Consider the following 25,521-nt stretch of genomic DNA (forward strand, 5'->3'; position numbering starts at 1 on the left):
CACCCACAGCACACAGAATGAGGGAGCTCTGGGGAAGGGGGCAGAAGCGCCTGTTGCTGCCTTGTCTCCTTCTCTCTAGCTCTGTCCCCTGGCAGGCTCCTGTAGGGCACTGACAGGGAGGGTAGGCTCAGAAGATGGCCCAGGCCTGGAGAGAGCTCACAGGCCCTCGAGGGGCCTGTCACCTGACTTCTTGGGCACTGCTACCTCGTACCTCCCCTACCCACTGGGCAGCCTGGCCTGGGAGGTGCCTCTGAATGTGGGAAGGGAGGAGAGGGAGGGGTGGAGGCCTGGCCGGCTGGGACAGTGTCAGGCAGGGCTAGGCACCGGCCCAGCTCCCCACCCACCCTGACTTGGTGGGGCTGGGGGACGCGGTGTGTGCGTGTGCATGTGTGTGTGAGCCCACACCCACACAGAGCTTGTCCTCCCTCTTCTCCCCATCCTCCTGGCCTTCTGTCCCTGCTGAAAGAAAGCAAAGGACCTGGCTAGAGCCTACAGGAGAGGAGTCAGAAGCTCAGACAGGAGAGAATCAAGCCGCCAGCCAGATTCCCCTCCACCCGGGAGCAAGCGACGAACGACATGGAAGCTGCCCTATCTTGTGACCTGAGTGAGGAGCACAGAAGAGTCCCTGTGATGTGGGCCACTGGGCCAAGGGTTCCTAATCTAAAGGCATATCATGGGTGGGCTTCAGGCCCCTGCTGAAATTGTAAGCAAAACTAGATGTATGTGGCTCACAGCCTCATCATGGCGTCAAAAGCATCTATGAGCCAAAAGTGGCAAGAGGCCTGGTGCCCAGCAGGCCCAGGCTGCTGGACAGGGATTCAGAGAGGCAGGCAAGGGAGGTGGAAGTGGTTTTGCCGCCTGGTCCTGGAAGGAGAAGGAAAAAGCTTCTATGTAGCAGGTGGAGGGAGACTAGAACGGTCTGAATAGAACTTGGACCCTGGAGCCTGGCTTCAGGGATTCCAGTCGCGGCTCTGCCACTTAGCCGCAATACCTTAAGCAAGTTACTCCACCCTGTGCCTCAGTTTCCCTGCCTGTAACATGGGGATTAATGACAGCACCTTGATCGGAGGGTGGCTTTGTTAACACACATGGTCCACGTGGAATGGTGCCTGGCACACAGTGAGTGCTCAGCATACGGTGGCCACAATCACAGGCCGTGCCACTGGATGGGGTTGGCAAGTGGCTCCATCTGCCTTTCCCCGGTTAGCCAGCACCGAGGGAACGAGTGAACTTCCCCTTCCTGGTTCAGTTCCTGCCTCTGTAAAATGAGGCCCCTTTCAGCCGTCAGTTCACCATGTGTCCATTCTTTTACCCTCACCAGTGAGGGGGTGTGAGTTTTTAGGGAGAAGCCCCCATTTCCTGGGACTGGTTCTGAGGCTTGCCCAAAAGAACTGCTCCCAGGAAGCATTTCCCCAGGACAGCCTGGAACTCAGGCCTGACCAGCCAGCCCAGCCCACTCCAGGGGCCCCAGAGCCTTTGGCCAGGTCTGCCTGGGGTCTATGCAGCCCCTGAGTCATGTTCTGCCCAGACCAGATCCAAACCAGAGCCAGAGAGGGCTGGAAAGTGAGGATTTGCTCTGGTCTTTGAGGGGCCCATAGCAGATAGCTGGGGGGAGATAAGGATGCCCACCAATCAGAACGAACTCAGCTGGGCCCACATTAACTTTTTAGTTGCTGCTTTTGGGGGTGGTCCAGATCTAGGCGAGGGGCAGGACAGCAGGAGCCACTCCAGGGGCAACATCCGTTTCTACTGTGTAGAGAAGTATTTCTGTTTTTTTTTTGTTTTTTGTTTTTTTTTGAGATGGAGTCTCGCTCTGTCGTCCAGGCTGGAGTGCAGTGGTGCGATCTTGGCTCACTGCAACCTCCGCCTCCAGGTTCAAGCAATTCTCCTGCCTCAGCCTCCTGAGTAGCTGGGATTACAGGTGTGTGCCACCACACTCGGCTAATTTTTGTATTTTTAGTAGAGACGGGGTTTCACCATGTTGGCCAGGCTGGTCTTGAACTCCTGACCTCGTGATCCACCCACCTTGGCCCCCAAAGTGCTGGGATTACAGGCATGAGCCACCACACCTGGCTGTATTTCAGTATTTTATTTGTTTTTTTTTTTTTAATTCCCATTTTACAGATGAATGTTTTAGTATTTTACCGACTGGTAGAGGTGTGTCAACTCTGGGCCCACAGTGCTATGAATCTGGGTATGTGTGTTGAGGGTAAGTGATAGGAGAGAATCTAATTAACCTCCCAATATAGAGTATTTCAGGCTGGGCGCGGTAGCTCACGCCTGTAATCCCAGCACTTTGGGAGGCTGAGGTTTGTGGATCACCTGAGGTCAGGAGTTCGAGACCAGCCTGGCCAAAATGGTGAAACCCTGTCTCTACTAAAAATACAAAAAATTTGCCGGGCGTGGTGGTGGGCGCCTGTAATCCCAGCTACTTGGGAGGCTGAGGCAGGAGAATCGCTTGAACCCAGGAGGTGGAGGTTGCAGGGAGCCGAGATCACGCCATTGTACCACTCCAGCCTGGGCAACAAGAATGAAACTCAGTCTGCAAAAAAAAAAAAAAAAGAATATTTCAAACGATTTTATCTGCATTTATGGGTGCAATCACTTCTATCAGAGTTTTATGCATTCTCTGGAAACCAAGTTAGGGGCTGACTCATTTGTTTTTTTTCTTTAAGACAGGGTCTCACTCTGTCACCCAGGCTGAAGTGCAGTAGTGCAATCATAGCTAACTGCAGCCTCAACCTCCTGAGCTCAAGCAATCCTCCTGCCTCAGCCTCCCAAGTAGCTGGGACTATAGGCACACACCACCACACCTCACTAATTTTTAAATTTTTTGTAGAGATGGGGTTGGGCTATATTGCCCAGGCTAGTCTTGAACTCCTGGCCTCAAGTGATCCTCCCACCTTGGCCTCCCAAAGTGCTAGGATTCCAAGCTGACTTATTTGATTTATACCTTGTTGGTGGTGGTGTTGCACTTTCTATATTTATCTATAATATCCACAAATTGCTTTTATAAGCAGAAAATTAATTATTTAAAGTTGTATTCCCAGAGAGCTGTGTGCTCAGCCCTCCACAGAGAGGACTTAGAGATGCACCAAGGAGAATGTAAGACTGCCTCTGTCCCATCTAGAATCTTAGGTCTGATTGTTGAAGTTGGACATAGCAGAAAAAAACCAGTGATGGGGAGAGGAAGGTGGTTGTGCCAGGCAGGCAGAGCTAGGCAGCAGGTATGGGGACCCAGGACCAATGTGTGGGGTGCCATGAAGTCTAACAGGCCCCTGAGAGCTCAGACCAGGGCAAGGGGCCTTTCAGTCCAGGCAATACTAAACCCTCATGGAGGCAAGAGGATGCCGTGACCCCAGTGACAGCATTGTGCCACCCATGACCCAGCTCCGACAGACAGGAGTGAGCCTTAAATCTAGGAGCCTGGCTGTTTAGGCCTGGGCTGTCTAGTACAGCAGCCACTGGCCACAAGCAGCCATTGAGCACTTAAAATGTCTCAGTCTGTCAGAAGCGGGATGTGCTATATAAGTAGTACACCAGATTTTTAAGACTTAGCATGAAAAAAAAGAATGTAAAATAGCCCATTAGTATTTTTTATATTGATTAAATGTTGCAATGACACTCTTTTTTTTTTTTTTTTTTTTGAGACGGAGTCTTGCTCTGTCACCCAGGCTGGAGGGCAGTGGCGCCATCTTGGTTCACTGCAAGCTCCGCCTCCTGGGTTCACGCCATTCTCCTGCCTCAGCCTCCCGAGTAGCTGGGACTACAGGTGCTTGCCACCACACCGGCTATTTTTTTTTTTTATATTTAGTAGAGACAGGGTTTCACCGTGTTAGCCAGGATGGTCTTGATCTCCTGACCTCGTGATCTGCCCCCCCTTGGCCTCCCAAAATGCTGGGATTACAGGCGTGAGCCACCGCACTGGCCACAATGACACTCTTTTGAATATACCGGGTTAAGCAAAATATATTTGTCTCCTGCAGTGGGCAGGGAGCTCCTTGAGAACAGCAAGGCTGGCCCAGTCATCTCTGTATACAGCACCTAATGCAGGGCCTGGCACAAAGCAGACAGTCATCTGTGACTGTGGAAAATGAACCCTGCTTGGCTGAGGGTACCCACTGCTGTATCACTCCTGTACACAAGTTCTCCATAACTTCTCCTTGGGCTTGGCCCTGAACAAGCTGGCATTCCTAATCCTAGACTTCCTACCGTGAGCCTCGGCCATGCCTCCTTCCAGTAGCCCCCCTTCCCGCTGGGTCAGCATCAGGAAGGAAGGGGTGGACAGAGGGTGCAGCTGATGTCCACTCGGGCTAGGGCAGCCTTGGTGTCCCCAGCCAGAGCAGACTCTCCAACCTCAGAGCAGAACCGTACTCACCAGCGGAAGGAAGGTCAGCAGGGGCCGGACTCTTGGCCGAGCTTTCAGCGTGGCTGTTCCTGACTCGCTCACTGTGTTAAACCGATTGTCTCCATAATAGATGCCATCTAGAGAACACAAGTGAGGGGACACCATAAGCTGGAGATCCAAGGCATCCGGCCACCCAAGTTTAATCTGCCCTTCAGCTCCCAGTGAGGAAAGCCAGGGCCTGCGTGTCTCCCAGTGTTGGACTCAGCTAAGCGCCTCTAACATAATCAGATCTTATGGATGAGATGTGCACTAATGGGGCCAGCTGAGGTGGTGCTGGGTGAGGGACTCGGTGTTCCTGGGGCTTTCAGCCCCCTGCAGCCATCTCTCTCCCAATCCATAACCACCACCCTGTACCGTCCTGAGCCTTCTCTCCCACAGCAATGGTCCCTTGTTTTTGGAGCCCAGGAAGCCCGGCTAAGGGCCCAGCTGAAGCTTATCTCAGAGACGGAGGAAAACAAGCTGGCTTTTCCCTCGAGTGTTTGAATTTCTAATCTGAAACATGCAGAGCAGATGAGGCCACCTGCCGTCCGCAGTGGCCAATATCCCATCATCTGGACTCCCTAACTCAAGATTTCCCTGACCACCAAACCACAGATGGTTATGTACGTGGCTTGCTTTAATGCACCCTTGAGGGCAGAGCAGAAAAAACGGGACAGTAGGGTCAGTATGACCTGGTTAAAAAATCCCAGCTCTGCCACTGAGTGCCCATGTGGCTTAACCTCTCTGGGCCTCAGTTTTTCCCATCCGTACAGTGGGAGTGATGATAGTGCCATATAGCACTATTGTGAGGAGTGAGTGTGGCCAGGGCATAGTAAGTGCTCAGCAAACATGGTTGCTTCCCCTGTAGGAAGATGATATGAAGGACCTTCCTCTTCCTCCAGTTACTGAGTCTGTGCTCCATGCTGCTCTATGGCAGTGGGAGGATGTGAGGGGCCACTCACATCACATCACATCCCTTTCTCAACTCCCTCATGACCCTTGATACACACTGACAAGAAATTCACACTCCCTTGGCAGGGATCGCTGTGGCCCTCCTGCTATGTGGCTCATGAGCAAAGAGGGCTTTCTTCCATTTAACGAAGTGTGGAGGACTTTCCTCGATAGCCAAAGAGGAGAGAAGAAAGGTTAGAATCCCAGTTAGCCAGAAGTCTACTAACTGGGACATTGAGCTAATCATGATTACCCTTCTCCTTGTACATGACTTTAGGAGAAAATTGCAAGAAAGCCAAATGATTTATTCAAGAGACTGGGCTTGTCAGGAAGATCCTGGGATCAGACTACATCCATCCCAAATCCCCACACCGATAGCCGCAGCACCCCATGTGAGCATCTGGGCTTTGGATGTGACAGGGAGGCTCCTGGGAGCGCCCCAGCAGCTGGAGGTGGTGTCCTCCGTGTGCTGCCCTCCCAAGGCAGGAAGCTGGCTGGGACACTCAAGCTTCTCCACGTCTCAAAAGGGGCCCGAACGTCGGGTTCTCCGTGTGCTCCGCACGTCCCTGGAAACTCCAGTTCCCAGCACTGCCCTGCCCCATGCACTCTGGGCAAATATGATTTTCCAGTCCCAGTTGCCAGGCTCCATGCCTGAGGCTGCAGACCAAGATCAGACAGGGCATGGGGGAGGGGAGCTGTAAGATCTGACCCAATGGGAAACAACAAAAGTAGCTCACACCCAACAGCCACCACGAAAGCCCCCAATTCCCTCACTTCCGAGAGTCTGCGTGTTGACACTAGGATCTCCTGGGGCATTCTCTAGAGAGTGCTGTGTGGATGCCAAGGCCCTAGACCTGACGTGATGTGGCTACCTGGACCCTTAACAGGACTGGGGTGGGGCGGGGATTGCCACAGGGACTGCATGAGAGCCACGCTCCTAGGCAAGGCCCTAATCATTTCATCTCTGCACCGATGTTGGGATCTAGGGAGCCTCCTTCCTACAGTTGTTATTGTCATATTAATGGCTACTCTTATTGGGTGCCTAGGAGCTTTAGAAGTGTTATACCTGAGCAACTTGGCAAGCATGATAACTGTAATAGTAATAATAATAAAAGGTAAAAACTTACTGAGCATCTTTTTTTATCTTTTTTTTTTTGAGATGGAGTCTTTTTTTTTGGTTATATAGATGAGAGGTTTCTATGTTGCCCAGGCTGTCCTCAAAAGCCTTGTCTCGTCTCTTTATGTGCCAGGACAACAGGCCTGAGCCATTGTGGATCCCTGTGCTCTGTCGCTGAGGCTGGAGTACAGTGGCATGATCTCGGCTCAGTGCAACCTGTGCTTCCCAGGTTCAAGCAATTCTCCTGCCTCAGCCTCCGAAGTGGTTAGGATTACAGGTGTGCACCACCACGCCCAGCTAATTTTTGTATTTTTAGTAGAGACGGGGTTTCACCATGTTGGCCAGGCCTGTCTCAAATTCCTGAACTCAGGTGATCTACCCACCTTGGCCTCCCAAAGTGCTGGGATTACAGGTGTGGGCCACCACACCCAGCTAATTTTTGTATTTTTAGTAGAGATGGTGTTTCACCATGTTGGCCAGGCTGATCTCAAACTGCTGAACTCAGGTGATCTACACACCTCAGCATCCCAAAGTGCTGGGATTACAGGTGTGCACCACGCGCCCAGCCTACTGAGCACCTTTAATGGTCTGGGCACTGTTCCGAGCATCTTACACATTATTAATTCATTTAATTCTCAAAACAGCCCCATGCAAATTGGTAGTCATTATCCCTGTTTTACAGATGAGGAAACTGAGGCACAAGGAGGTCAAATAACTTGCCCAAAGCCTCACAGTAAGTGTTGAAGCCAGGGTCTCCCTAAAGGGCCTGACTTCTAAACCACCATACATACACCCCTAAAGGGAAGAGCCATAATCCCACCATGTACGGGGGTGAGGAAGGCTCGGCTCGGCTCTGGCCAAGGAGCAGCTCTGGGAAGCAACAGGAGGTTAGGCAGCTTGTTCGAAGCCTGCTGGTCAGGATGGAGTCGGATCTGAACTGTGGCCGTCTGACCCCCAAGCAGGCGCTCTAACTGCCTCACAGATCCCATGACTCAGCCCTGACTCTGAGCCATTGTTGTTTTGCTTGCTTTGTGGTTGTTTTAAGCAGTGAAATCCTTTCTAAGAACATAATTGTTCTCTGTAAAACATATAGAAGGGTAGTGGCTGTAGTTGAGGCCGGGTTGGAAGGCCCAGGTGGCTCCTCTCGCTACCAGGCACCTCTGGAAAATCGGATTTGATTTCCCAGTCTGAAGAGGAGTGGGTAGGGGTCAGAGAGGGAAACGTGATACGGGAGCAGAGGTGGGGTGATGCGCTGTGAGAGGGGCTCGGCTGCCATGGCTGGCTTTGAAGATGGAAGGAGGCTACTGGCCAAGGACTGTGGGCTGCCTCTAGCAGCCAGAACAGGCAAGGAAACAGACTCTCCTGGAGCCTCCAGAGGAACAAAGTCTTGCCAACAACTTAATTGAGCCCACAGAGACCTGTGTCAGAGTTCTGACATGCAGAATTGTAAGATAGTAAATTTGTTATCAAAATAAAAAAAGGGGCTGGGTGCGGGGGCTCACGCCTGTAATCCCAGCACTTTGGGAGGCCGAGGCGGGCGGATCACAAGGTCAGGAGATCGAGACCATCCTGGCTAACATGGTGAAACCCCGTCTCTACTAAAAATACAAAAAATTTGCTGGGTGTGGTAGCACACACCTGTAGTCCCAGCTACTCAGGAGGCTGAGGCAGGAGAATCACTTGAACCAGGGAGGCGGAGGTTGCAGTGAGCCGAGATTGCGCCACTGCACTTCAGCCTGGGGGACAGAGTAAGACTTTGTCTCAAAAAAAAAAAAAAAATAATAATAAGAAAATAAGAAAAGGAGGTGTGGGGCCGGGCGCGGTGGCTCACACCTATAATCCCAGCACTTTGGGAGGCCGAGGTGGGTGGATCATGAAGTCAGGAGTTCAAGACCAGCCTGGCCAATATGGTGAAACCCTGTCTCTACTAAAAATACAAAAATTAGCCGGATGTGGTGGTGGGCACCTGTAATCCCAGCTACTCAGGATACTCAGGAGGCTGAGGCAGGAGAACCGCTTAAACCCGGGAAGCAGAGGTTGTAGTGAGCTGAGATTGTGCCAGTACACTCCAGCCTGGGTGACAGAGAGAGACTCTGTCTCAAAAAAAAAAAAAAAAAGAAAAGAAAAGGAGGTGTGGCTGCAATCAGGCCAACTCTCTGGGTCCCTCAGACCTGGCCCAGCTCCTGCTGGGTGGAGGCACAGCATGAGGTGAGGCGCGTGTGTCTATCTCCATCAGCTAGATCCTCAAAGCATTCAAGGTCAGAACTGGGGTCTTCCCAGCCTCAAGGTCAAGGCCCAAAACTAAACAAAGACAACAGAGCTCAACCTTGGGGAATTTCCTATTGTAAGTGATGAACTTTGCTCAGATCACAGGTCAGGGATGCTGAGGCCTTCCTGAGAAGCAGCTCACTCCTCAGTCGAGGAGCTAAAGGAGGGCTAGGAACATCCTGGTGTCCCTTGAGGAAGGAGGGGCGAGGAGGAGGTGAAGGGGGTGCCTGGAGAGGAGGCTGGATGATTTGCTCTCGGAACAAGACTGCAATGAGAAAGAGGGGCACAGCCCCGTGTCTCATCCACTCTGAAACTTGCAAACTCCCTTGGTGTCTGGCTTTTTCTGGAAAGGTCCTTCGGGATCTCAGAGGTTTTATGCTTGCCACATGCACGGACCACAGAGGCAGCATTGGAACATCCAGGTGGGATTCAGAAAGGTGGAAAAGGAAGGGAGATGCCCCTGGAACCAGGAGCTTCCAGAGAAAGAGAGTCCTGGGGCAATTCCAGCAGCCAGGAAGCCTTGTGAGACCCCAGCAGCAGGTTCTGAGCAAGGCCTGAGCCCCAGATGGACCACAGTCCTGTCAAGATACAAACTTCTGACAAACTCACATGCAAATAATGCAGTGATAAAATAGGGGTAAATCCAGGTCTGCCTCCATTGACCCAAACCTGATCTTTAAATGAACCAAATTTCCCCCCAAATGGAATCCTATTTATGACAAGATTATGCATAGGATTACTTTAGAGTTTCTCCCTAACAATTTCTCCCTCATAGAAGGATGGGAAATGAAGGTAGGGCTTTGCTTTCATTTACACTCCCTCTAGGATTTGAGTTGACATAAATATTAATACCATCTAACATCCAAAAACCTGTTCCAAAAACAATTCCTGGTGCCAAGCAGGAGACTTCACCCCAGATTTCAACCTGGGTACAGGCAGCTCCCCTCCTGCCCTTCTCCCTCCGGAGAACCTGGCTCTGCCATGGGCCAGAGGGCAGCAGAGTTGTGGCTGAGGCTGCCTGGGCTGTGAGGAGACCATGGCTGAGGTTCTGCCCTGGCCGGAAACACCCAGTAGTCGAACAGCTCCTGGCTGGGACGGGAGGCAGGACCTTATGGGGTCAAGGCTATGGGTTTAGAGCCCAGCTGAACTTGGGTTCCAGTTCCGGCTCCAACACTTAACTGTGGGATCCTGGGAGCCGCATTGGTCTCTCTGAGGCTGTCTCTTTATCTTTGTACATGTGAACAGTGGTCCCTGCTGGGCAGGCTGATGTGAGGTTGAGTGAGAGAAAGTGTGCAAAAGTCATCAGCACAGTGCCTAGCAGATATTTATGCTCAATAATTGGGAGGGTTGGCTGGGAGTGGTGGCTCACGTCTGTAATCTCTGCATTTTGGGAGGCTGAGGCAGGAGGATTACTTGAGGTCAGGAGCTCAAGATCAGCCTGGCGGCCGGGCACAGTAGCTCACGCCTGTAATCCCAGCACTTTGGGAGGCCAAGGCGGGTGGATCACCTGAGGTCAAGAGTTCAAGACCAGCCTGGCCAACACGGTGAAACCCCGTCTCCACTAAAAATACAAAAATTAGCTGAGCGTGGTGGTGGGTGCCTATAACCCCAGCTACTCGAGAGGCTGAGGCAGGAGAATTGCTTGAACCGGGGAGGCAGAGGTTGCAGTGAGCCGAGATTGAGCCATTGCACTCCAGCCTGGGTGACAAGAGCGAAACTCCATCTCAAAAAAAAAAAAAAAAGACCAGCCTGGCCAACATGGTGAAACCCCATCTCTACTAAAAATACAAAAATTAGCCAGGCGTGGTGGTGGGCGCCTGTAATTCCAGCTACTCAGGATACTCGGGAGCCTGAGGCAGGAGAATCACTTGAACCTGGGAGGCAGAGGTCGTAGTGAGCTGAGATTGCGCCACTGCACTCCAGCCTGGGCAACAGAGTGAGACTCTGTCTCAAAAAAATAATAATGATAATTGGGAGGGCTGGTTATTGTTGTGATCGTCATTTTCTCTCTGCTCCACCTTACTTCCCTCCACCAAGAGTTTGGGCTGTGAGCTTGAGCTGGGCTGTGTCACTTGCAAATCATGGTGACACCTGTCCCCATTGGGGAGAGCCACCGGGAGGCAGGCGGCCCTTTGGGCCCTTTGCTTTCTTGTTCGGGTTCACTCTGAGTCCTGATGCCTGAACTTTGCAGCAACCCAGAGTGGGAGGGGCTGGATCAAGGTTGCCAAGCAGGGGTCAAACATGGCCCCTGACTTGCACTGCCTTACGCATGGCAGGGCACGTGGCTCCCTGCCTCTCCCCAACAGGCAGACCTGGCTCTCTCAGCCTGGGCTGGGGTACGTGTTAAATGTGGCAGGTGGGCCAGCTCCGGGCGAGCTGAGAGCTAGGTACACGCTGCCACAGGACGCCCAGCCCTTCTTTTCTTCCTTGCTCCCCGAGCGGAGGAGCCTCACTGAGTCTTCTGCATTTCTTTGCTCACAGAGTTCAGGGTTGGAAGGAATGTTCTTCCTCCCTCAGCCCCAAAGCTGCTCATGGATCTCCATGGAAGCTGAGGTCAGAAAGATTCTGGGACAGTTATTTAGTTCTTTCCCCACATTCTAGCTAGGTCCAAACTAGAGAGAAAATTAATTTGATTAATTAAATACTTAAATGTCTAACATCTATTAAGCCTGTGTTATGAGCAAGGCACTATTCTAAGCCCTCACCACCCCATGGGGGAAGTACCCTTATTATTCCCAATTTGCAGGTGAGGAAACTGAGGCTCAGAGAGGTTAAGTCCCTTGCCCAAGTTCCCACAGCTGGTGAGTCAAAGGGGCCGGGATTCCAGCCCAGGCAACATGACTCTAGACTCTGATTCCCTCATGTCATAGCCAGCATGGCAGGGAAGGAATGTAGGGATTCAGCGTCTCTCCCCTCCATCTCTTGTTTTTCCTGAATGAGACTTGAAAGTTGGTAAGGCCTAATGGGTGCAGCACACCAGCATGGCACATGTATACATATGTAACTAACCTGCACATTGTGCACATGTACCCTAAAACTTAAAGTATAATAATAAAAAAAAACTTACCTGTAAGCCATCCAAAAAAAAAAAAGAAAGTTGGTAAGGCCTGGAGGGGAGGAAATGGGCCTAGGAATCATATCTGGATTCACATCCATATAATACCTGAGGACACTGAACACTTTGTCGGGCTGTTTCCCCACCTGTAAAATGAGGATGATACTTTTCCGGAAGCCTCCCAAAATCAGGAGAGGGAAGGAAGCTAGCCGGAGTGAGAGGAGGGCTGGGGCCCCAAATTGCCAGGAGCCCCTAAATGACTTCAGGAGCACTGGCTACAGATCTAATTGGATTCCTGGGGCTTAGGAGGATTCGGGCCTTAGCTTGGGGAGTTTTTGCCTTGACTAAGAGTAACCCAGAATCCCAAAACAGACCTCTTTCTACTTCTCCCTCTCCGTAGATATAGAATGGGGGTGCTGGACAGTGAAGTATGAAGTGTGGCATCCAATCATCGGCCACTAGGGGACCCCCTGCCTTTCAGGGAAGCAGCGGGGGCGGCCCCATGTGAATGTAACTCACAAATGGCGTTAATGAGGCCTTTCCTTGCTAATTAGCAAGTCCACAGGACAGGAGCCTAAAAAGGCCAGTCTTTCCCAGCAAGTCCCAGCAGGCCTGACCTGAGGACCAGAGAGAGGCCTTTGTCCAAGGGCAGAGGGGATGCTGAAGATTTGACTGGGGTGGAGGGGAGGAGGGGCAGGGAGCCACAAAGTAGAGGAGGACGGAACAGAAACGGAACAGAATGGCGCTGCCCCCCCAGCCCTGCAGGTGGGACTAAGGGGGAGGAGCAGAGTGAACAGGGCCCTTGGCTTCCAAGCTAGGACTCGCCACTCAGTGTGCAGACCCCAGAACTTGTGAGAAATGCTGACTCTCCCTTCATCCCGAAACTACCGAAACAAATCTAATCTTAACAAGATTCCAGATGACTGGGTGCACTTTGATGTTTGAGCTACCCCGGACTGGAATGGCTGAGTCATTTCACCTATCTGAGCCTTCCTTCTGAGTCTGTTTCCTCAATTGAGAAGACATACAAAGCTTTTAGTCCAGAGCCTGGTGATAATAATTACATTACTGTCATTACTCTATTGGCTAGGAGAGAAGGGGCACCTTGTAGCTGGTCTGTAGGGGTCAAGGGCAGGCCTGGCTTTCTGGAGTTGAACTAGTGACAAGAGAAGCTTATATAATGGGGCGGCAGAGGGTGTATATGTGTGCACTGGACTGCCGGCAAACCACAGCACACCTCCAGGGAACAGGAGTAAACAAAAGTTGGTAGGCTGGTGCCAGCCTGGCCCTGGTTGGAAATATATGCTCAGCTCCTGACTCCCGGGGTAGGAGGTGGGAGTTTCCCACTCTTTAGCCGGGCCTGAAACAAAGGGTCAGGAGACCCAGGGAACAGGAACACCAGAACCTGCAGCCACACCAGAGGGCACTAGGGTCCTCCTGATAAGGAGCTGGTGACATTCTTTCCATATTTATGTAGAACCTACCATGTGCCCTGCAGGGAGTCCTAAAGGGAAAGAGAATAGCCTTGCTCCATGTGGGGAAGGAAATACCAGGATTCTCATATCTTCCTGCACAAAACAATTCCCCTGGAGCTGGTTAAAAACCCAGAGCCCAAAGGCTGGGCGCGGTGGCTCACGCCTGTAAATCCCAGCACTTTGGGAGGCTGAGGCAGGGGCGGGGGCGGGGCGGGGCGGGGCGGGGGAGGTGGATCACGAGGTCAGGAGATCGAGACCATCCTGGCCAACATGGTGAAACCGCGTCTCTACTAAAAATACAAAAATAGCCATGTGTGGTGGCGCAGGCCGGGGAGGCTGAGGCAGCAGAATCGCTTGAACCCGGGAGGTAGAAGGTTGCAGTGAGCCGAGATCGTGCCACTGCACTCCAGCCTGGCAACGGATCGAGACTCCGTCTCAAAAAACCCTCAGAGCCCAGACCCTAGCCCAGAGATTCTGACTTCCTGTGCCTGAGGTGGGACCCTAGGAATCTGAAATTAATTAAATTAATTTTTTTGGGTGGGGGAGGACAGGATCTTGCTCTGTCACCCAGGCTGGAGTGCAGTGGTGCCATCATAGCTGACTGCAGCCTCTATCTCCCAGGCTCAAGCAATCCTCCTGCCTTGGCTTCCCAAAGTGCTGGGGTTGTTTTTGTTTTTGTTTTTTGTTTTGAAACAGGGTCTCCCTCTGCCACCAAGGCTGGAGTGCAGTGGCGCAATCTTGGCTTTCTGCAACCTCTGCCTCCTGAACTCGAGCAGTCCTCCCGCCTCAGCCTCCTGAGTAGCTGCAGCTACAGGTGCATGCCACCAAGCCTGGCAAATTTTTGTATTTTTAGTAGAGACAACAGGATCTTGCCATGTTGCCCAGGCTGCTCTCAAACTCCCGAGCTCACATGATCCACCTGCCTCAGTCTCCCAAAGCACTGGGATTACAGGCGTGAGCCACCGCCCAGCCCAGAATCTGCATTTCAAATAAATGTCTGAGGTAGCTGTGAGCTGTCCCATTTAGAGGAACGGGGTAGGAAAGAGAGTCCTCTAGCAAACAAGGGTGTCCCATTGCTGGTGGCGGGTGCAGCGGTGGTAGATAAAGAATCTTGGCTCAGTTAATCCAAGATGCAAGGGAGGAGTCCTGAGTGACTGGCAGCTTTGTCTCCAGATTTGCGAAGATCCACATCTCTGCTTTCTCATGCATTTAAACACACACACACACACACACACACACACACACACTCGTGTGGCCTTGCTTGGGCTGGGAGAGGGCAGAAGACTTTGTTAGGATTGCAAATGCATTCAGTGAAGCCCTCCTAATTGCTGGAATACATATTAGAGAAATTCTGTAAAGAAAAATTTTTTGCTCATCACCACTCTCACATGACTGTTTGCATTTACCCGCTGTACCCAGCCTACCCTTGTGCAAACAGATTTTTACATGGCTGCAACCACAGAGCAAACAGTTGATTACTCCTTAATTCCCTTACACATCCCTACATTGATTTTCCTCCCTTCCATTCCACCGCCTGTTCTCTAAGGGCTGGATATCGCCAGCATCTCACCCCAGGCTTGAGGGGAATGTCACAGACTCAGGGGCCCTATGGAACTCTAATCCCACTCTCTCTGAGACTTTGAAATAGTCTTTTCATGGCTCAGTTTCCTCTATTCTACAGCAGTGTTAGGAAGAGGAGCTGAAGCAGGCAGGGGCAGGAAGTGCTCCATGCTGGGAATGATCCAACAATAATAAATCATGCCTTAGAGGAGGGGCCAGTAAACTTTTTCTGTACAGGGCCAGATAGTAAATATGTTAGCCTTTGCAGGCCATAAGGTCTCTTTTGTAGCTACTCAACTCTAGCCATAGACCGTATGTAAATGAGGGGCATAGTTGGTTATGTTCTAATAAAACTTTATTCCTCAAAGCAGGCCATGGGCCAGAATGGAGCCAGGACTGTAGTTTGCCAATCCTTGCTTTAGAGCAAGCTTGTCCAACCCATGGCCCAACACAAATTAGTGAACTTTCTTAAAATATTATGAGGGGTTTTTTTTTTGCGTTTTTTTTTGTTTTGTTTTTTAGCTCATCAGCTATTGTTAGTGTCAGTGTATTTTATGTGTGGCCCAAGACAATTCTTCTTCCAATGTGACCCAGGGAAGCCAAAAGATTGGACACCCTGTTTAGAGCTTTTTGTTTTAATGCTCTTCAAAGCACTACCATAAATACCGCTTCAGGCAGTTACCCTGCAGGCAGCCTGGACACTATCCCCTTTAACAGAAGAAAAAATTGAGGCCCAGAGAGTGCTTAGCCCTATGTATTGACAGAGACAGGATGCCAAGGCAGGGCTGCACCTGCATCCCATCACAGAATCCCCAACACTGGTCCCTCCTCTCCCTAACTCCAAGCAGAGCAGGGAGGACTTCTGCCACGCCCAGTGGCACCCCAGGGAACACCCCGGAAACACTGAGGCGCTGTTCTGCTGGGTGCATGATGTTTTCCACGGCTCCTTGTGCAGGCAAGACCAAGCTGAGTCAGCTGGAGGCCCAGCCCTGCCTTGAGGAACGGGAGGAGCTGTCCTTTGGGCTCTAGCTCTGCCCAGTCTGATGAGGGCAGCAGCTGGCTGGAGATGACAGGGCACCAGGCCCTCTTCCCTCACCAGAGGTGCTGATGCCCACTAGCAGCCTGCACAGCCTAGGCAAAATGCAGAAGTGGCTGAGAGGCATGGCTGAGGTCTCCCCTTGAGGGAGGAAGGGTGTGTGTGTGTGTGTGTGTGTGTGTGTGTGTGGTATTTTCCAGGCAGATGCCCCTCAAGTAAACTTGGATCGCCTTCCTCTGCAGAGTTAATTCAGCAAACCCGCTAAGAGTGTGATCTCTGGAGCCTGACTGCCTGGATTCAAATACTAGTTCTGCCTCACAAGGGAGATTTTGGAGGTCATCGAAATGTTCTAAAACCAGATGGTGGTGATAGTGGCACAACTCTGTGTAAATGGTCTACTAAAAATCATTGAATTGTGGACTTAGAAAAATGCTGCCTCCAGCATTGAAAGCTGTATGATCTTGGGCATATTACTTAAGCTCCCTGTGCCTCAGTCTCCTCATCTGTCAAACAGGAATGATAATAATAGTGCCTGACTCTAGATGAGATTTCAATGAATCAGTAACACAAAGATTTTAGAATGGCATCTTGCACCTAAGAAGGGATTAAGAAATGGTCTTTCCATGGTGCCTCCGTTGAGAGGGAAAGAAGTGTCCTGGCTCACAGGCACTTGCCCGCACACCTGTGTCTGGGAGTGCCTACACCATGCCTCCACTTGCCCTGCTCCTCCTGGTCTTTGCTTCTACTGTTTGTTTTGCCAGGAATGCCCTCTCCTGTCAGCTGGAATGCTAGTTCCACTCAGAGGTCATCTCTCTTCTCTGCTTTTATGCTTAATAATCATTTATAGCAAAGGCTCAGAAAGGGCTAAATGGCATATGGTTAGTTCTGTTCAGCCCCTGATCTGATATCTTTGTGCCAGGAAGAGGCAACACTTTGTCCGTCCCACTCCTATCCATGGTGCCTTGTGTCCTGGCTGTGGCAACCTGCATGCTGAACTGAGTCCAACAGCAGGCACCAAGGCTATGACATCCACTGTGGGTCCCAGCACAGTGGCTATAAAGATCAGTGAAGATAATATGGTGAGAATGAAGGCAGGCAAGCTAAAGCAGTGATGGGTGACCTTCCTTGGGCCCAGAAGCCCCCTGCCCCCCCAACCTGGGCGTTCCAGAGCCACATGTCATACACAAGAAATGGATTTCTGTCTCCAGCCGCTGGCTTCCCCTAGTTATAGAGAATACAAATTGCAAAACGATGCAATGATAAGATGACCCACAGCCAGAGCCTGGGGATGAGCCAAGGCGGTGCTTTTAGAGGCCTGCAGAGACACACCAGTCTGATTCCAGGGTCAGCGGCAGCTGGCAGTCAGGGAGAGGGTTCCTTGGCCTCCACTGTCCCATTTCTGGCTCCTCGGTCTTAGCCCAGAGACAGCCCAGGTCCCAGGTTGACCTGGCAGGAGCCTGTGGCCCCAATAAGTGACTTGGTGTCACAAACAGGCTGGTAACCTGGTAGCAGCTGCGCCTGTTGTTTTTTCCTGGGCCTCACCTAGCCAGAGCCAAGTTTGTGAGCACCCAGATAGCAGGCCCCTCTCTGCCACGTGGGCTTGGGAAACAGGGAGTGCAAAGGGTGAGGGAGGAGTTCTTAGCCCCTTAGCCCCCAGTTCTTCAGGAACACTTTTGCTTCAGCCAGAATGGGGGTGTAGCGGTGGGGGTCGGGGGAGATATCGCAAACCTCCGGAAGCCTTTCCGCTAACAGTAACACAAGCATAGGATTCGCCAAGAGGGGGAATGAAACACCTCCGAAGAAGGCCTGGGGTCAGAGGTGGGGGCGGCAAAGTTCTCCCACCTCCCCGTGGTTGGGGGGGGGGTCCCCTCGTTCCCCACACCTCTCTCACCGCACAGCCCTTCCCAGACACCCCGGTGCGGTGCCTTCTCCCCTGCCCGGCGGCTGCTCTCGGCCAGTCCGCAGGTTCCAACGTGTCCCTCCCCTCCGCGCCTCCAGGAGACAGCACCGCCGGCCCTGCCCCAGCGCCCTCCGTCCCCGCCCCAGCGCCCTCCGTCCCCGGAGTACTCACCGAAGCCCCCGGTCCCCTCCTCCGGGGCCTCCTGGGTGAAGATCCAGGGCGGGTTGGTGGCGTAGAGGGAGGTGCTGGGGGTCGTGGTGTGCTTCTTCCCGAAGAGTTTGCTGAAGGTGCCCTGCACCGTCTGGTTCTTTTTCATGCTGCCGCAGCCCGCGCGGGCGCCAGGGAAGGACCTTCCCTCCCTCGCCCTGCCCTGCCCCGGACTGAACTCAGCACGGTCTCCCCAGGGGACTCTACCAGGCCATGTCCCCCGCCGTCCTCCCCGCCCGCGCACCGGGCAACAGGTGCTGCGGGCGCCGCCGCTTGCCGGGAAATGAGAGCTACCTGGCCAGGTAAAAGGCAGCCGCTCGGCCGGGCCCCGCCCCGCCGCCGCCCAACTCCCCAGGCCGCATTCCTTCCCGCCTCCTTCTACAACAGGCCATTGTTGGCACGGCCCGGTGGGCTGGGGACCTGGCCCGGCCCACGCCCAGCCTGGGAGACGGGCCACCCCCTCCCCCCCGGTTCCTCCCTGCACGCCTCCTTCACCCCACTTCCCCCTAGTCCGGGGAAGGAGGCGGGTGAGTTCCCAGCCTCTCAAGGCGATTCGTGACCAGGTCAGTATGGGTACATCGGGGACAGCTCTAGTGTCCAACACGAGGGACATGGATGGCCAAAGCGAGCACGCCACGGCATCCTATAGCCCCTCAAATATGTGGGGCGTGAGGCTTCGGGGAACATCAGGAAGTGCCTGTAAGAGAAAAGTAAGCTGGGAAAAGCAAGAAAATGACAAACTAGTATACCAATCTGATGACGAGGGTGGAAAAATATCCTCACTGACAGGGCTCCGAAGAGAATGTGGGATGACGAAATCTTGGCCTTCTGTGTCTGTACATCACATTGTTTTTCTTTTTCTTTTCTTTTCTTTTTTTTTTTTTTTTCCTTTGGACGGAGTCTCGCTCTGTTGCCCAGGCTGGAGTGCAGTGGCGCCATCTCGGCTCACCGAAACCTCCCGGTCTCGGATTCAAGCGATTCTCCTGCCTCAGCCTCCCGAGTAGCTGTGATTACAGGCACGCACCACCACGCCCGGCTAATTTTTGTATTTTTAGTAGAGACAGGTTTTCACCATGTTAGCCAGGCTGGTCTGGAACTCCTGACCTCGTGATCCGCCGGCTTCGGCCTCCCAAAGTGCTGGGATTACAGGCGTCGGCCACCGCGCCTGGCCCACATTCTTTTTTTTCTGTGAAGTTAAGTGAATATAATTTTTGAAAACCTAAAGTGGGTAGAGCCCACTTAGGGTTGGGTTCACTCTCCAGGGAGACAAACAGTGGTACTTTAAGGCACTTAGGGTAACATCCTAGCCAAGCCAGGGGTGGCTATCCATGGGGGAAATTTCCTCCGATGAGGATGGGGAGAACCTGCGTGAAGATGCTGAGAGCAGAGGTGCAGGCCAAGTGGGTGGAGTTTGATGTTTTCTGGGCAGCAGGGGGCATAGGCTGGTGCAAGTTGCCATTTCTGCTGAGCTTCCTGGGGACAGAGCCCACTGCCACATTTCCCCTCAGTTTCCCCCATATCTTACACCAAAGGCGTTTTCCCTCAACTTTTCATTCTGAAACATTTCAAACCTTCAGAGAACTTAAAAGAATTGTACAATGACCACCTGTGTACCCTTCTCCCTGGATTCACCAATTGTTAACTCATTGCTAAATTCATCCCTCTCTCTCTCTCTCTCTCTCTCTGTCTCCCGGATTCTTTTCCTTTTCATTTTGCTGAAGCTTGGAAGTTGTAGATACCGTGGCCCATTTCTTAGCCTCCCCCAGTACTTCAGCATCGATGTCTAAGAGTAGGAACATTCTCCTACATGGCCACAATACAACTGTCACACTCAGGAGATCTAACATTGCCAGGCACGGTGGCTCACGCCTGTAATCCTAGCACGTTGGGAGGCCAAGGCAGGTGGATTACTTGAGGTCAGGAGTTTGAGACCAGCCTGGCCAACATGGTGAAACTCCGTCTCTACCAAAAATATTTAAAAAATCAGCTGGGCATGCAAGTGTGTGCCTGTAATCCCAGCTACTAGGGAGGCTGAGGCAGAAGAATCGCTTGAACCCGGGAGGCAGAGGTTGCAGTGAGCCAAGATCATGCCATTGTACTCCAGCCTGGGCAACAAGAGTGAAACTCCGTCTCAAAAAAATTAAAAAACAGGCCAGGTGCGGTGGCTCATGCCTGTAATCCCAGTTACTCGGGATGCTGAGGCAGGAGAATCGCTTGAACCCAGGAGGTAGAAGTTGCAGTGAGCCGAGATCGCACCATTGCACTCCAGCCTGGAGGACAAGAGTGAGACTTTGTCTCAAAAAAAAAAGAAAGAAAGAAAGAAAGAAAGAAAGAAAGAAAAAGCCAGCTGGGGCTGGGTGCAGTGGCTCACACCTGTAATCCCAGCACTTTGGGAGGTTGAGGCAGGTGGATAACGAGGCCAAGAGATCGAGACCATCCTGACCATCCTGGCCAACATGGTAAAACCCTGTCTCTACTAAAATTACAAAAAGATGGGCATGGTGGCGTGTGCCTGTAGTCCTAGCTACTCGGGAGGCTGAGGCAGGAGGATTGCTTGAACCTGGGAAGTGGAGGTTTTGCAGTGAGCCGAGATCACACCACTGCACTCCAGCCTGGCGACAGAGCGAGACTCCGTCCAAAAAAAGAAAGAAAGAAAGAAAAAAAAAGGCTAGCTGGAAAAATGGGAATTAACTAAATGTCCACCAAGAGGTGAATTGTTAAATTTAAATAAACTATAGCCGGCTGGGTGCCACGGTGCATGCCTGTCATCCCAGCGCTTTGGGAGGCTGAGGTAGGCTAATCACTTTAGGCCAGGAGTTCGAGACCAGCCTGGCCAACGTGGCAAAATCCCATCTCTACCAAAAAAAAAAAAAAAAATTAGTCGGGTGTGGTAGTGCATGCCTGTGGTCCCAGCTACTTGGGAGGTTAAGGTGGGAGAATCGCTTGAGCCCAGGAGGCAGAGGTTGCAGTGAGCCTAGATCATGCCACTGCCCTCCAGCCTGGGTGAGAATGAAACCCTGTCTCAAAAATAAATAAATAAACAAATAAACCATGGCACATCCTATCCACACAATGGAATAAAAAGGCAACCCTCGCCAGGCGTGGTGGCTCACGCCTGTAATCCTAGCACTTTGAGAGGCTGAGGGAGGTGGATTGCCTGAGCTCAGGAGTTCGAGACCAGCCTGGGCAATACGGTGAAACACCATCTCTACTAAAATACAAAAAATTAGCCAGGCGTGGTGGCACGTGCCTGTAGTCCCAGCTACTCGGGAGGCTGAGGCAGAAGAATTACTTAAACCTGGGAGGCGGAGGTTGCACACTGAGCTGAGATCACACCACTTCATTCCAGGCTGGGCGACAGAGTGAGACTCCGTTTCAAAAAAAAAAAATTATCATAACGCAACCCTAAATACAAGTGAGTCAGCTAGCTGCTAGCTGTGTCCAGTTATCTCTAAGATAACCTGATAAACTTAGCCAGATGGTAAGTGATCCGCCCGCCTCAACCTCCCAAAGTGCTGAGATTGCAGGTGTGAGCCACTGCGCCAAACGGTATAGTGTGCTACCATTTGTCAAGGGCAGGAGGTAGGGCAGAGTAAACATGATCTTATTTGTTTCTTTTGGCACAGAGAAACCTCAGAAAGTTACATAAAAAAACTAATAAAAGTAGTGGCTGGGCGTGGTGGGTCATCCCTGTAATCCCAGCACTTTGGGATGCTGAGGAGGGTGGATCGCCTGGGGTTAGGAGTTCCAGACCAGCCTGGCCAACATAGTGAAACCCCGTCTCTACCAAAAATACAAAAAATTAGCTGGGTGTGGTGACGGGCGCCTGTAATCCCAGCTACTAGGGAGGCTGAGACAGGAGAATCGCTTCAACCCAGGAGGGTAAGGTTGCAGTGAGCCGGGATCACACCACTGCACTCTAGCCTGGGTGACAGAGTGAGACTCCACCTCAAAAAAAAAAAAAAAAAAAAAAGAAAGAAGAAAAAAAAAAAGGCCGAGCACGGTGGCTCACGCCTGTAATCCCAGCACTTTGGAAGGCTGAGGCAGGCAGATCACCTGAGGTGAGGTCAGGAGTTTGAGACCAGCCTGACCAACATGGAGAAACCCCGTCTCTACTAAAAATACAAAATTAGCCGGGTGTGATGGTGGGTGCCTGTAATCCCAGCTACTTGGGAGGCTGAGGTGGGAGACTAGCTTGAACCCAGGAGGCAGAGGTTGCGGTGAACTGAGATCGCACCATTGCACTCCAGCCTGGGCAACAAGAGGAAACTCTCTCTCAAAAAAAAAGAAAAAAGAAAAAAGAAAAGAAAAGGCTTGGCATATAGGGGGAGAGCTTCTGCGTCAGCTTCTTTATCTACAGCATGAGAGCAATAACACTGTCCCCTCTTGGGCTTGTTCATAGGGGTGGGAGGAGGAGTCTTTAGAAGGTCTAGGTTCAGCAGTGAGCAGTCCCACCAAACCTGCCAGTTTCATCTCATCAGCCTGGCAGCTTTTGACGCTGAGCTCCCTGGGGCAGGGGCAGGGCCTCATCCTCTGTCCAACTCAGCACTCTGTACTGTTGATACTCAGCCTCCACTCCGTCATCTAATAACCACACCTCACACCTGTCCCCCAGGAACAGAAGCAGCCAAATAACAGGCTCCCCTCGAAACAGACAAAAGCCCAATCCTATCATTACATTTCTGCGCAGCGATTACTCAGTAACCTCCTGAGAGCCAACTTTCCTGGGCAGTTCTGGAATGCAGGGTGGGATTGGGGGCCCGCAGTTGCAGTCTCCCCAGAGACCCAATCAGGTCTTTGTCAAGTCTGTTGTCTTTTTTTTTTTTTTTGAGACAGAGTTTCGCTCTTGTTGCCCAGGCTGGAGTGCAATGGCGCGATCTCGGCTCACCACAACTTCTGCCTCCTGGGTGCAAGTGATCCTCCTGCCTCAGCCTCCCTAGTAGCTGGGATTATAGGCATATACCACCATGCCCAGCTAATTTTGTATTTTTAGTAGAGGTGGGGTTTCTCCATTTTGGTCAGTCTGGTCTCAAACTCCCAACCTCAGGTGATCCGCCTGCCTTTGCCTCCCAAAGTGTTGGGTTTACAGATGTGAGCCACCCTGCCTGGCCAAGTCTGTGGCCTTTCCTCCCACACCGCCAAGGGGTCCAGGCTGGGGAGTATACTCTTGAGTAAGGGAAGGACAGGCCAAAACGTCCAGAGAGTCAACTTAGTCCCCACCCTGGGTCTCTGCGGCTAGCTCTTCAGAAACTCAATCAGAATTCTCAAATCCCAGATAATGAGGGGATGCAGATCATCCTGCCAGGCCTTTTGTTTCCGGGCAGCAGACACCTTATTGCAGATCAGCTCCTGAGGCTCTTTCTTTAGGCCTTCACAGTAGGGTGGGCTTCAATCCCAGCTACCTCTGTTTTCCTCTGGGCTGGCTGCATTCAAGGAGAGGGGCTCAGGCTGAGGGGCTCTGGACGGCTAGACTCCTACACATCCCGAGATGGGGCTTGGAGATTCTCGTGTAGCTGGCGCCTGAGGTGTAGGGATCTGAGGTCTGCCCTGTTTGTTCAGGGAGTGCTGGGAAGGGACTCATTTTCCTTTTCATCCGTGGGCTGTTTGGTGGGATTATGATACTGTGGGGAAGATCCTTGACTGCAGACTAGGTCTGAATCCTGGCTCTGCTACTTCTCAAGGGAGTGAACTTGCAGAGTTACCGTCTCTCTTGAGTCTCAGTTGGTTCATCTGTAAAAGACATGGTTGTTATGAGATTCAATGAAAGAGTGGGTTAAGGTGCTCAGCAGAGGGTCCAGCTCATGGTAGATACTCAGTACCTGTGTGCTCCCTCCCCCTACCTTGTAGGTAGCCAAAGCTCCCTACCCTGCTTTGGGCATGGAGATGCTAAACAGAGAACAGCAAAAACACAACAGAGACCATGAGAGGCTGCAGAAGAGCAGTGTCAATTCAACAAAGAACCTCAAGAAGGAAAATTCCACTGAGATCCGGGAGACAGGGTGGGGCAGGTGTCTACAAGGTCACCTTGCAGGCCAGGTAAAAACATCCCGTGGTAAAACACATCCCACAATCTGAAACAATGTGTCTGTGCACAAGGGCATGTGTCTACATTTTAAAAAATGGATTGGCCGGGCGCAGTGGCTCATGTCTGTAATCCCAACACTTTTGGAGGCCGAGGTGGGCGGATCATGAGGTCAGGAGATCGAGACCATCCTGGCTAACATGGTGAAACCCTGTCTCTACTGAAAATACAAAAAATTAGCCAGGCGTGGTGGCGGGCGCCTGTAGTCCCAGCTACTCAGGAGGCTGAGGCAGGAGAATGGTGTGAACCCAGGAGGCAGAGCTTGCAGTGAGCCGAGATTGGGCCACTGCACTCCAGCCTGGTGATACAGCAACACTCTGTCTCAAAAAATAAAAAATAAAAAATAAAAAATGGATTAAGTACAAAAAGCAAAAATAAAATAAAATTAAAATTATTTGTAGATTATAACCATAAATATATATTTGTGAATGGCCAGGGATTGGAAGGGAACAGAACTGTGAAGATGGTCCAGCTAGAATGTCAGGATTACATATGGATTTTTGGGGTTTTTTCGTTTATTTGTTTTTTTGAGACAGAATCTCGCTCTGTCGCCTGGGCTGGAGTGCAGTGATGCAATCTCGGCTCACTGCAACCTCTGCCTCTTGTGTTCAAGCAATTCCCTTGCCTCAGTCTCCCAAGTAGCTGGGACTCCAGGTGCGTGCCACCGCACCTAGCTAATTTTTGTATTTTTTAGCAGAGATGAGGTTTCGCCATGTTACCCAGGCTGGTCTTGAACTCCTGGCCTCAAGTGATCCTCCCACCTCAGCCTCCCAAAATGCTGGGATTACAGGCTTGATCCACTGCGACCGGCCACATATGAGTTTTTAAAAACTTTTTAGTGATGTGCCCTGTTGCTCTATCATTTGTTTTAAGTTAAAAACTCAACAAATAAAAATAACATAATTTAATATGGAACGGATTTTTGTTTGTTTGTTTGTCTGTTTGTTTTTGAGACAGAGTCTCACTCTATCACCCAGGCTGGAGTGCAGTGGCACAATCTTGGCTCACTGCAACCTCCGCCTCCTGGGTTCAAGCAATTCTCGTGCTTCAGCCTCCCGAGTAGCTGGTATTACAGGCACCCACATCATGCCTGGCTAATTTTTATATTTTTAATAGAGACGGGGTTTCCCCATGTTGGCCAGGCTGGTCTCAAACTCCTGACCTCAGGTGATCCACCCGGCTCGGCCTCCCAAAGTGCTGGGATTACAGGTGTGAGCCATGGTGCCCGGCCCATTTTGTTTTTTTAAAAAGCCCTAGAGCAGGGGGCAGGAGGCCTGGAGATGTGGATTCTAGTGCCACCTCTGCCACTAACCTCCTGTGAGACCATGAGCCTTCCTGTGCCTCAGTTTCTCCATCTGTAAAATGGGATGGTGGGATCTAATACTCAGGTGTGGTTTCACATCTGTTTAAAATGCTTGTTGGCTGATAGGGCAGAGGAAGAACAGCAAATGAGGGTCTTTTCCTTCCTGTGTGAGGAGGCTAC

At 51.6% G+C, this 25,521-nt stretch overlaps 1 protein-coding gene across 1 annotated transcript in view; it reads right to left on the reverse strand.

Annotated features, from left to right (window-relative positions):
- The window catches only part of C5H6orf132 (chromosome 5 C6orf132 homolog), a 41,657-nt gene extending 22,083 nt beyond the window's left edge, over window positions 1-19,574 (reverse strand). The window contains exons 1-2 of the mRNA XM_034962092.3: window positions 17,921-19,574; window positions 4,379-4,485 (exon numbers count right to left, since the gene is read on the reverse strand). Of these exons, the coding sequence (XP_034817983.3) occupies window positions 4,379-4,485; window positions 17,921-18,569 (756 nt within the window). The 5' untranslated portion in view covers window positions 18,570-19,574. The remainder of the gene's footprint in view (window positions 1-4,378; window positions 4,486-17,920) is intronic.
- Window positions 19,575-25,521: the final 5,947 nt, after the last annotated feature.

This window comes from Pan paniscus, chromosome 5 (assembly GCF_029289425.2).
Source record: "Pan paniscus chromosome 5, NHGRI_mPanPan1-v2.0_pri, whole genome shotgun sequence".
Taxonomy (NCBI): domain Eukaryota; kingdom Metazoa; phylum Chordata; class Mammalia; order Primates; family Hominidae; genus Pan; species Pan paniscus.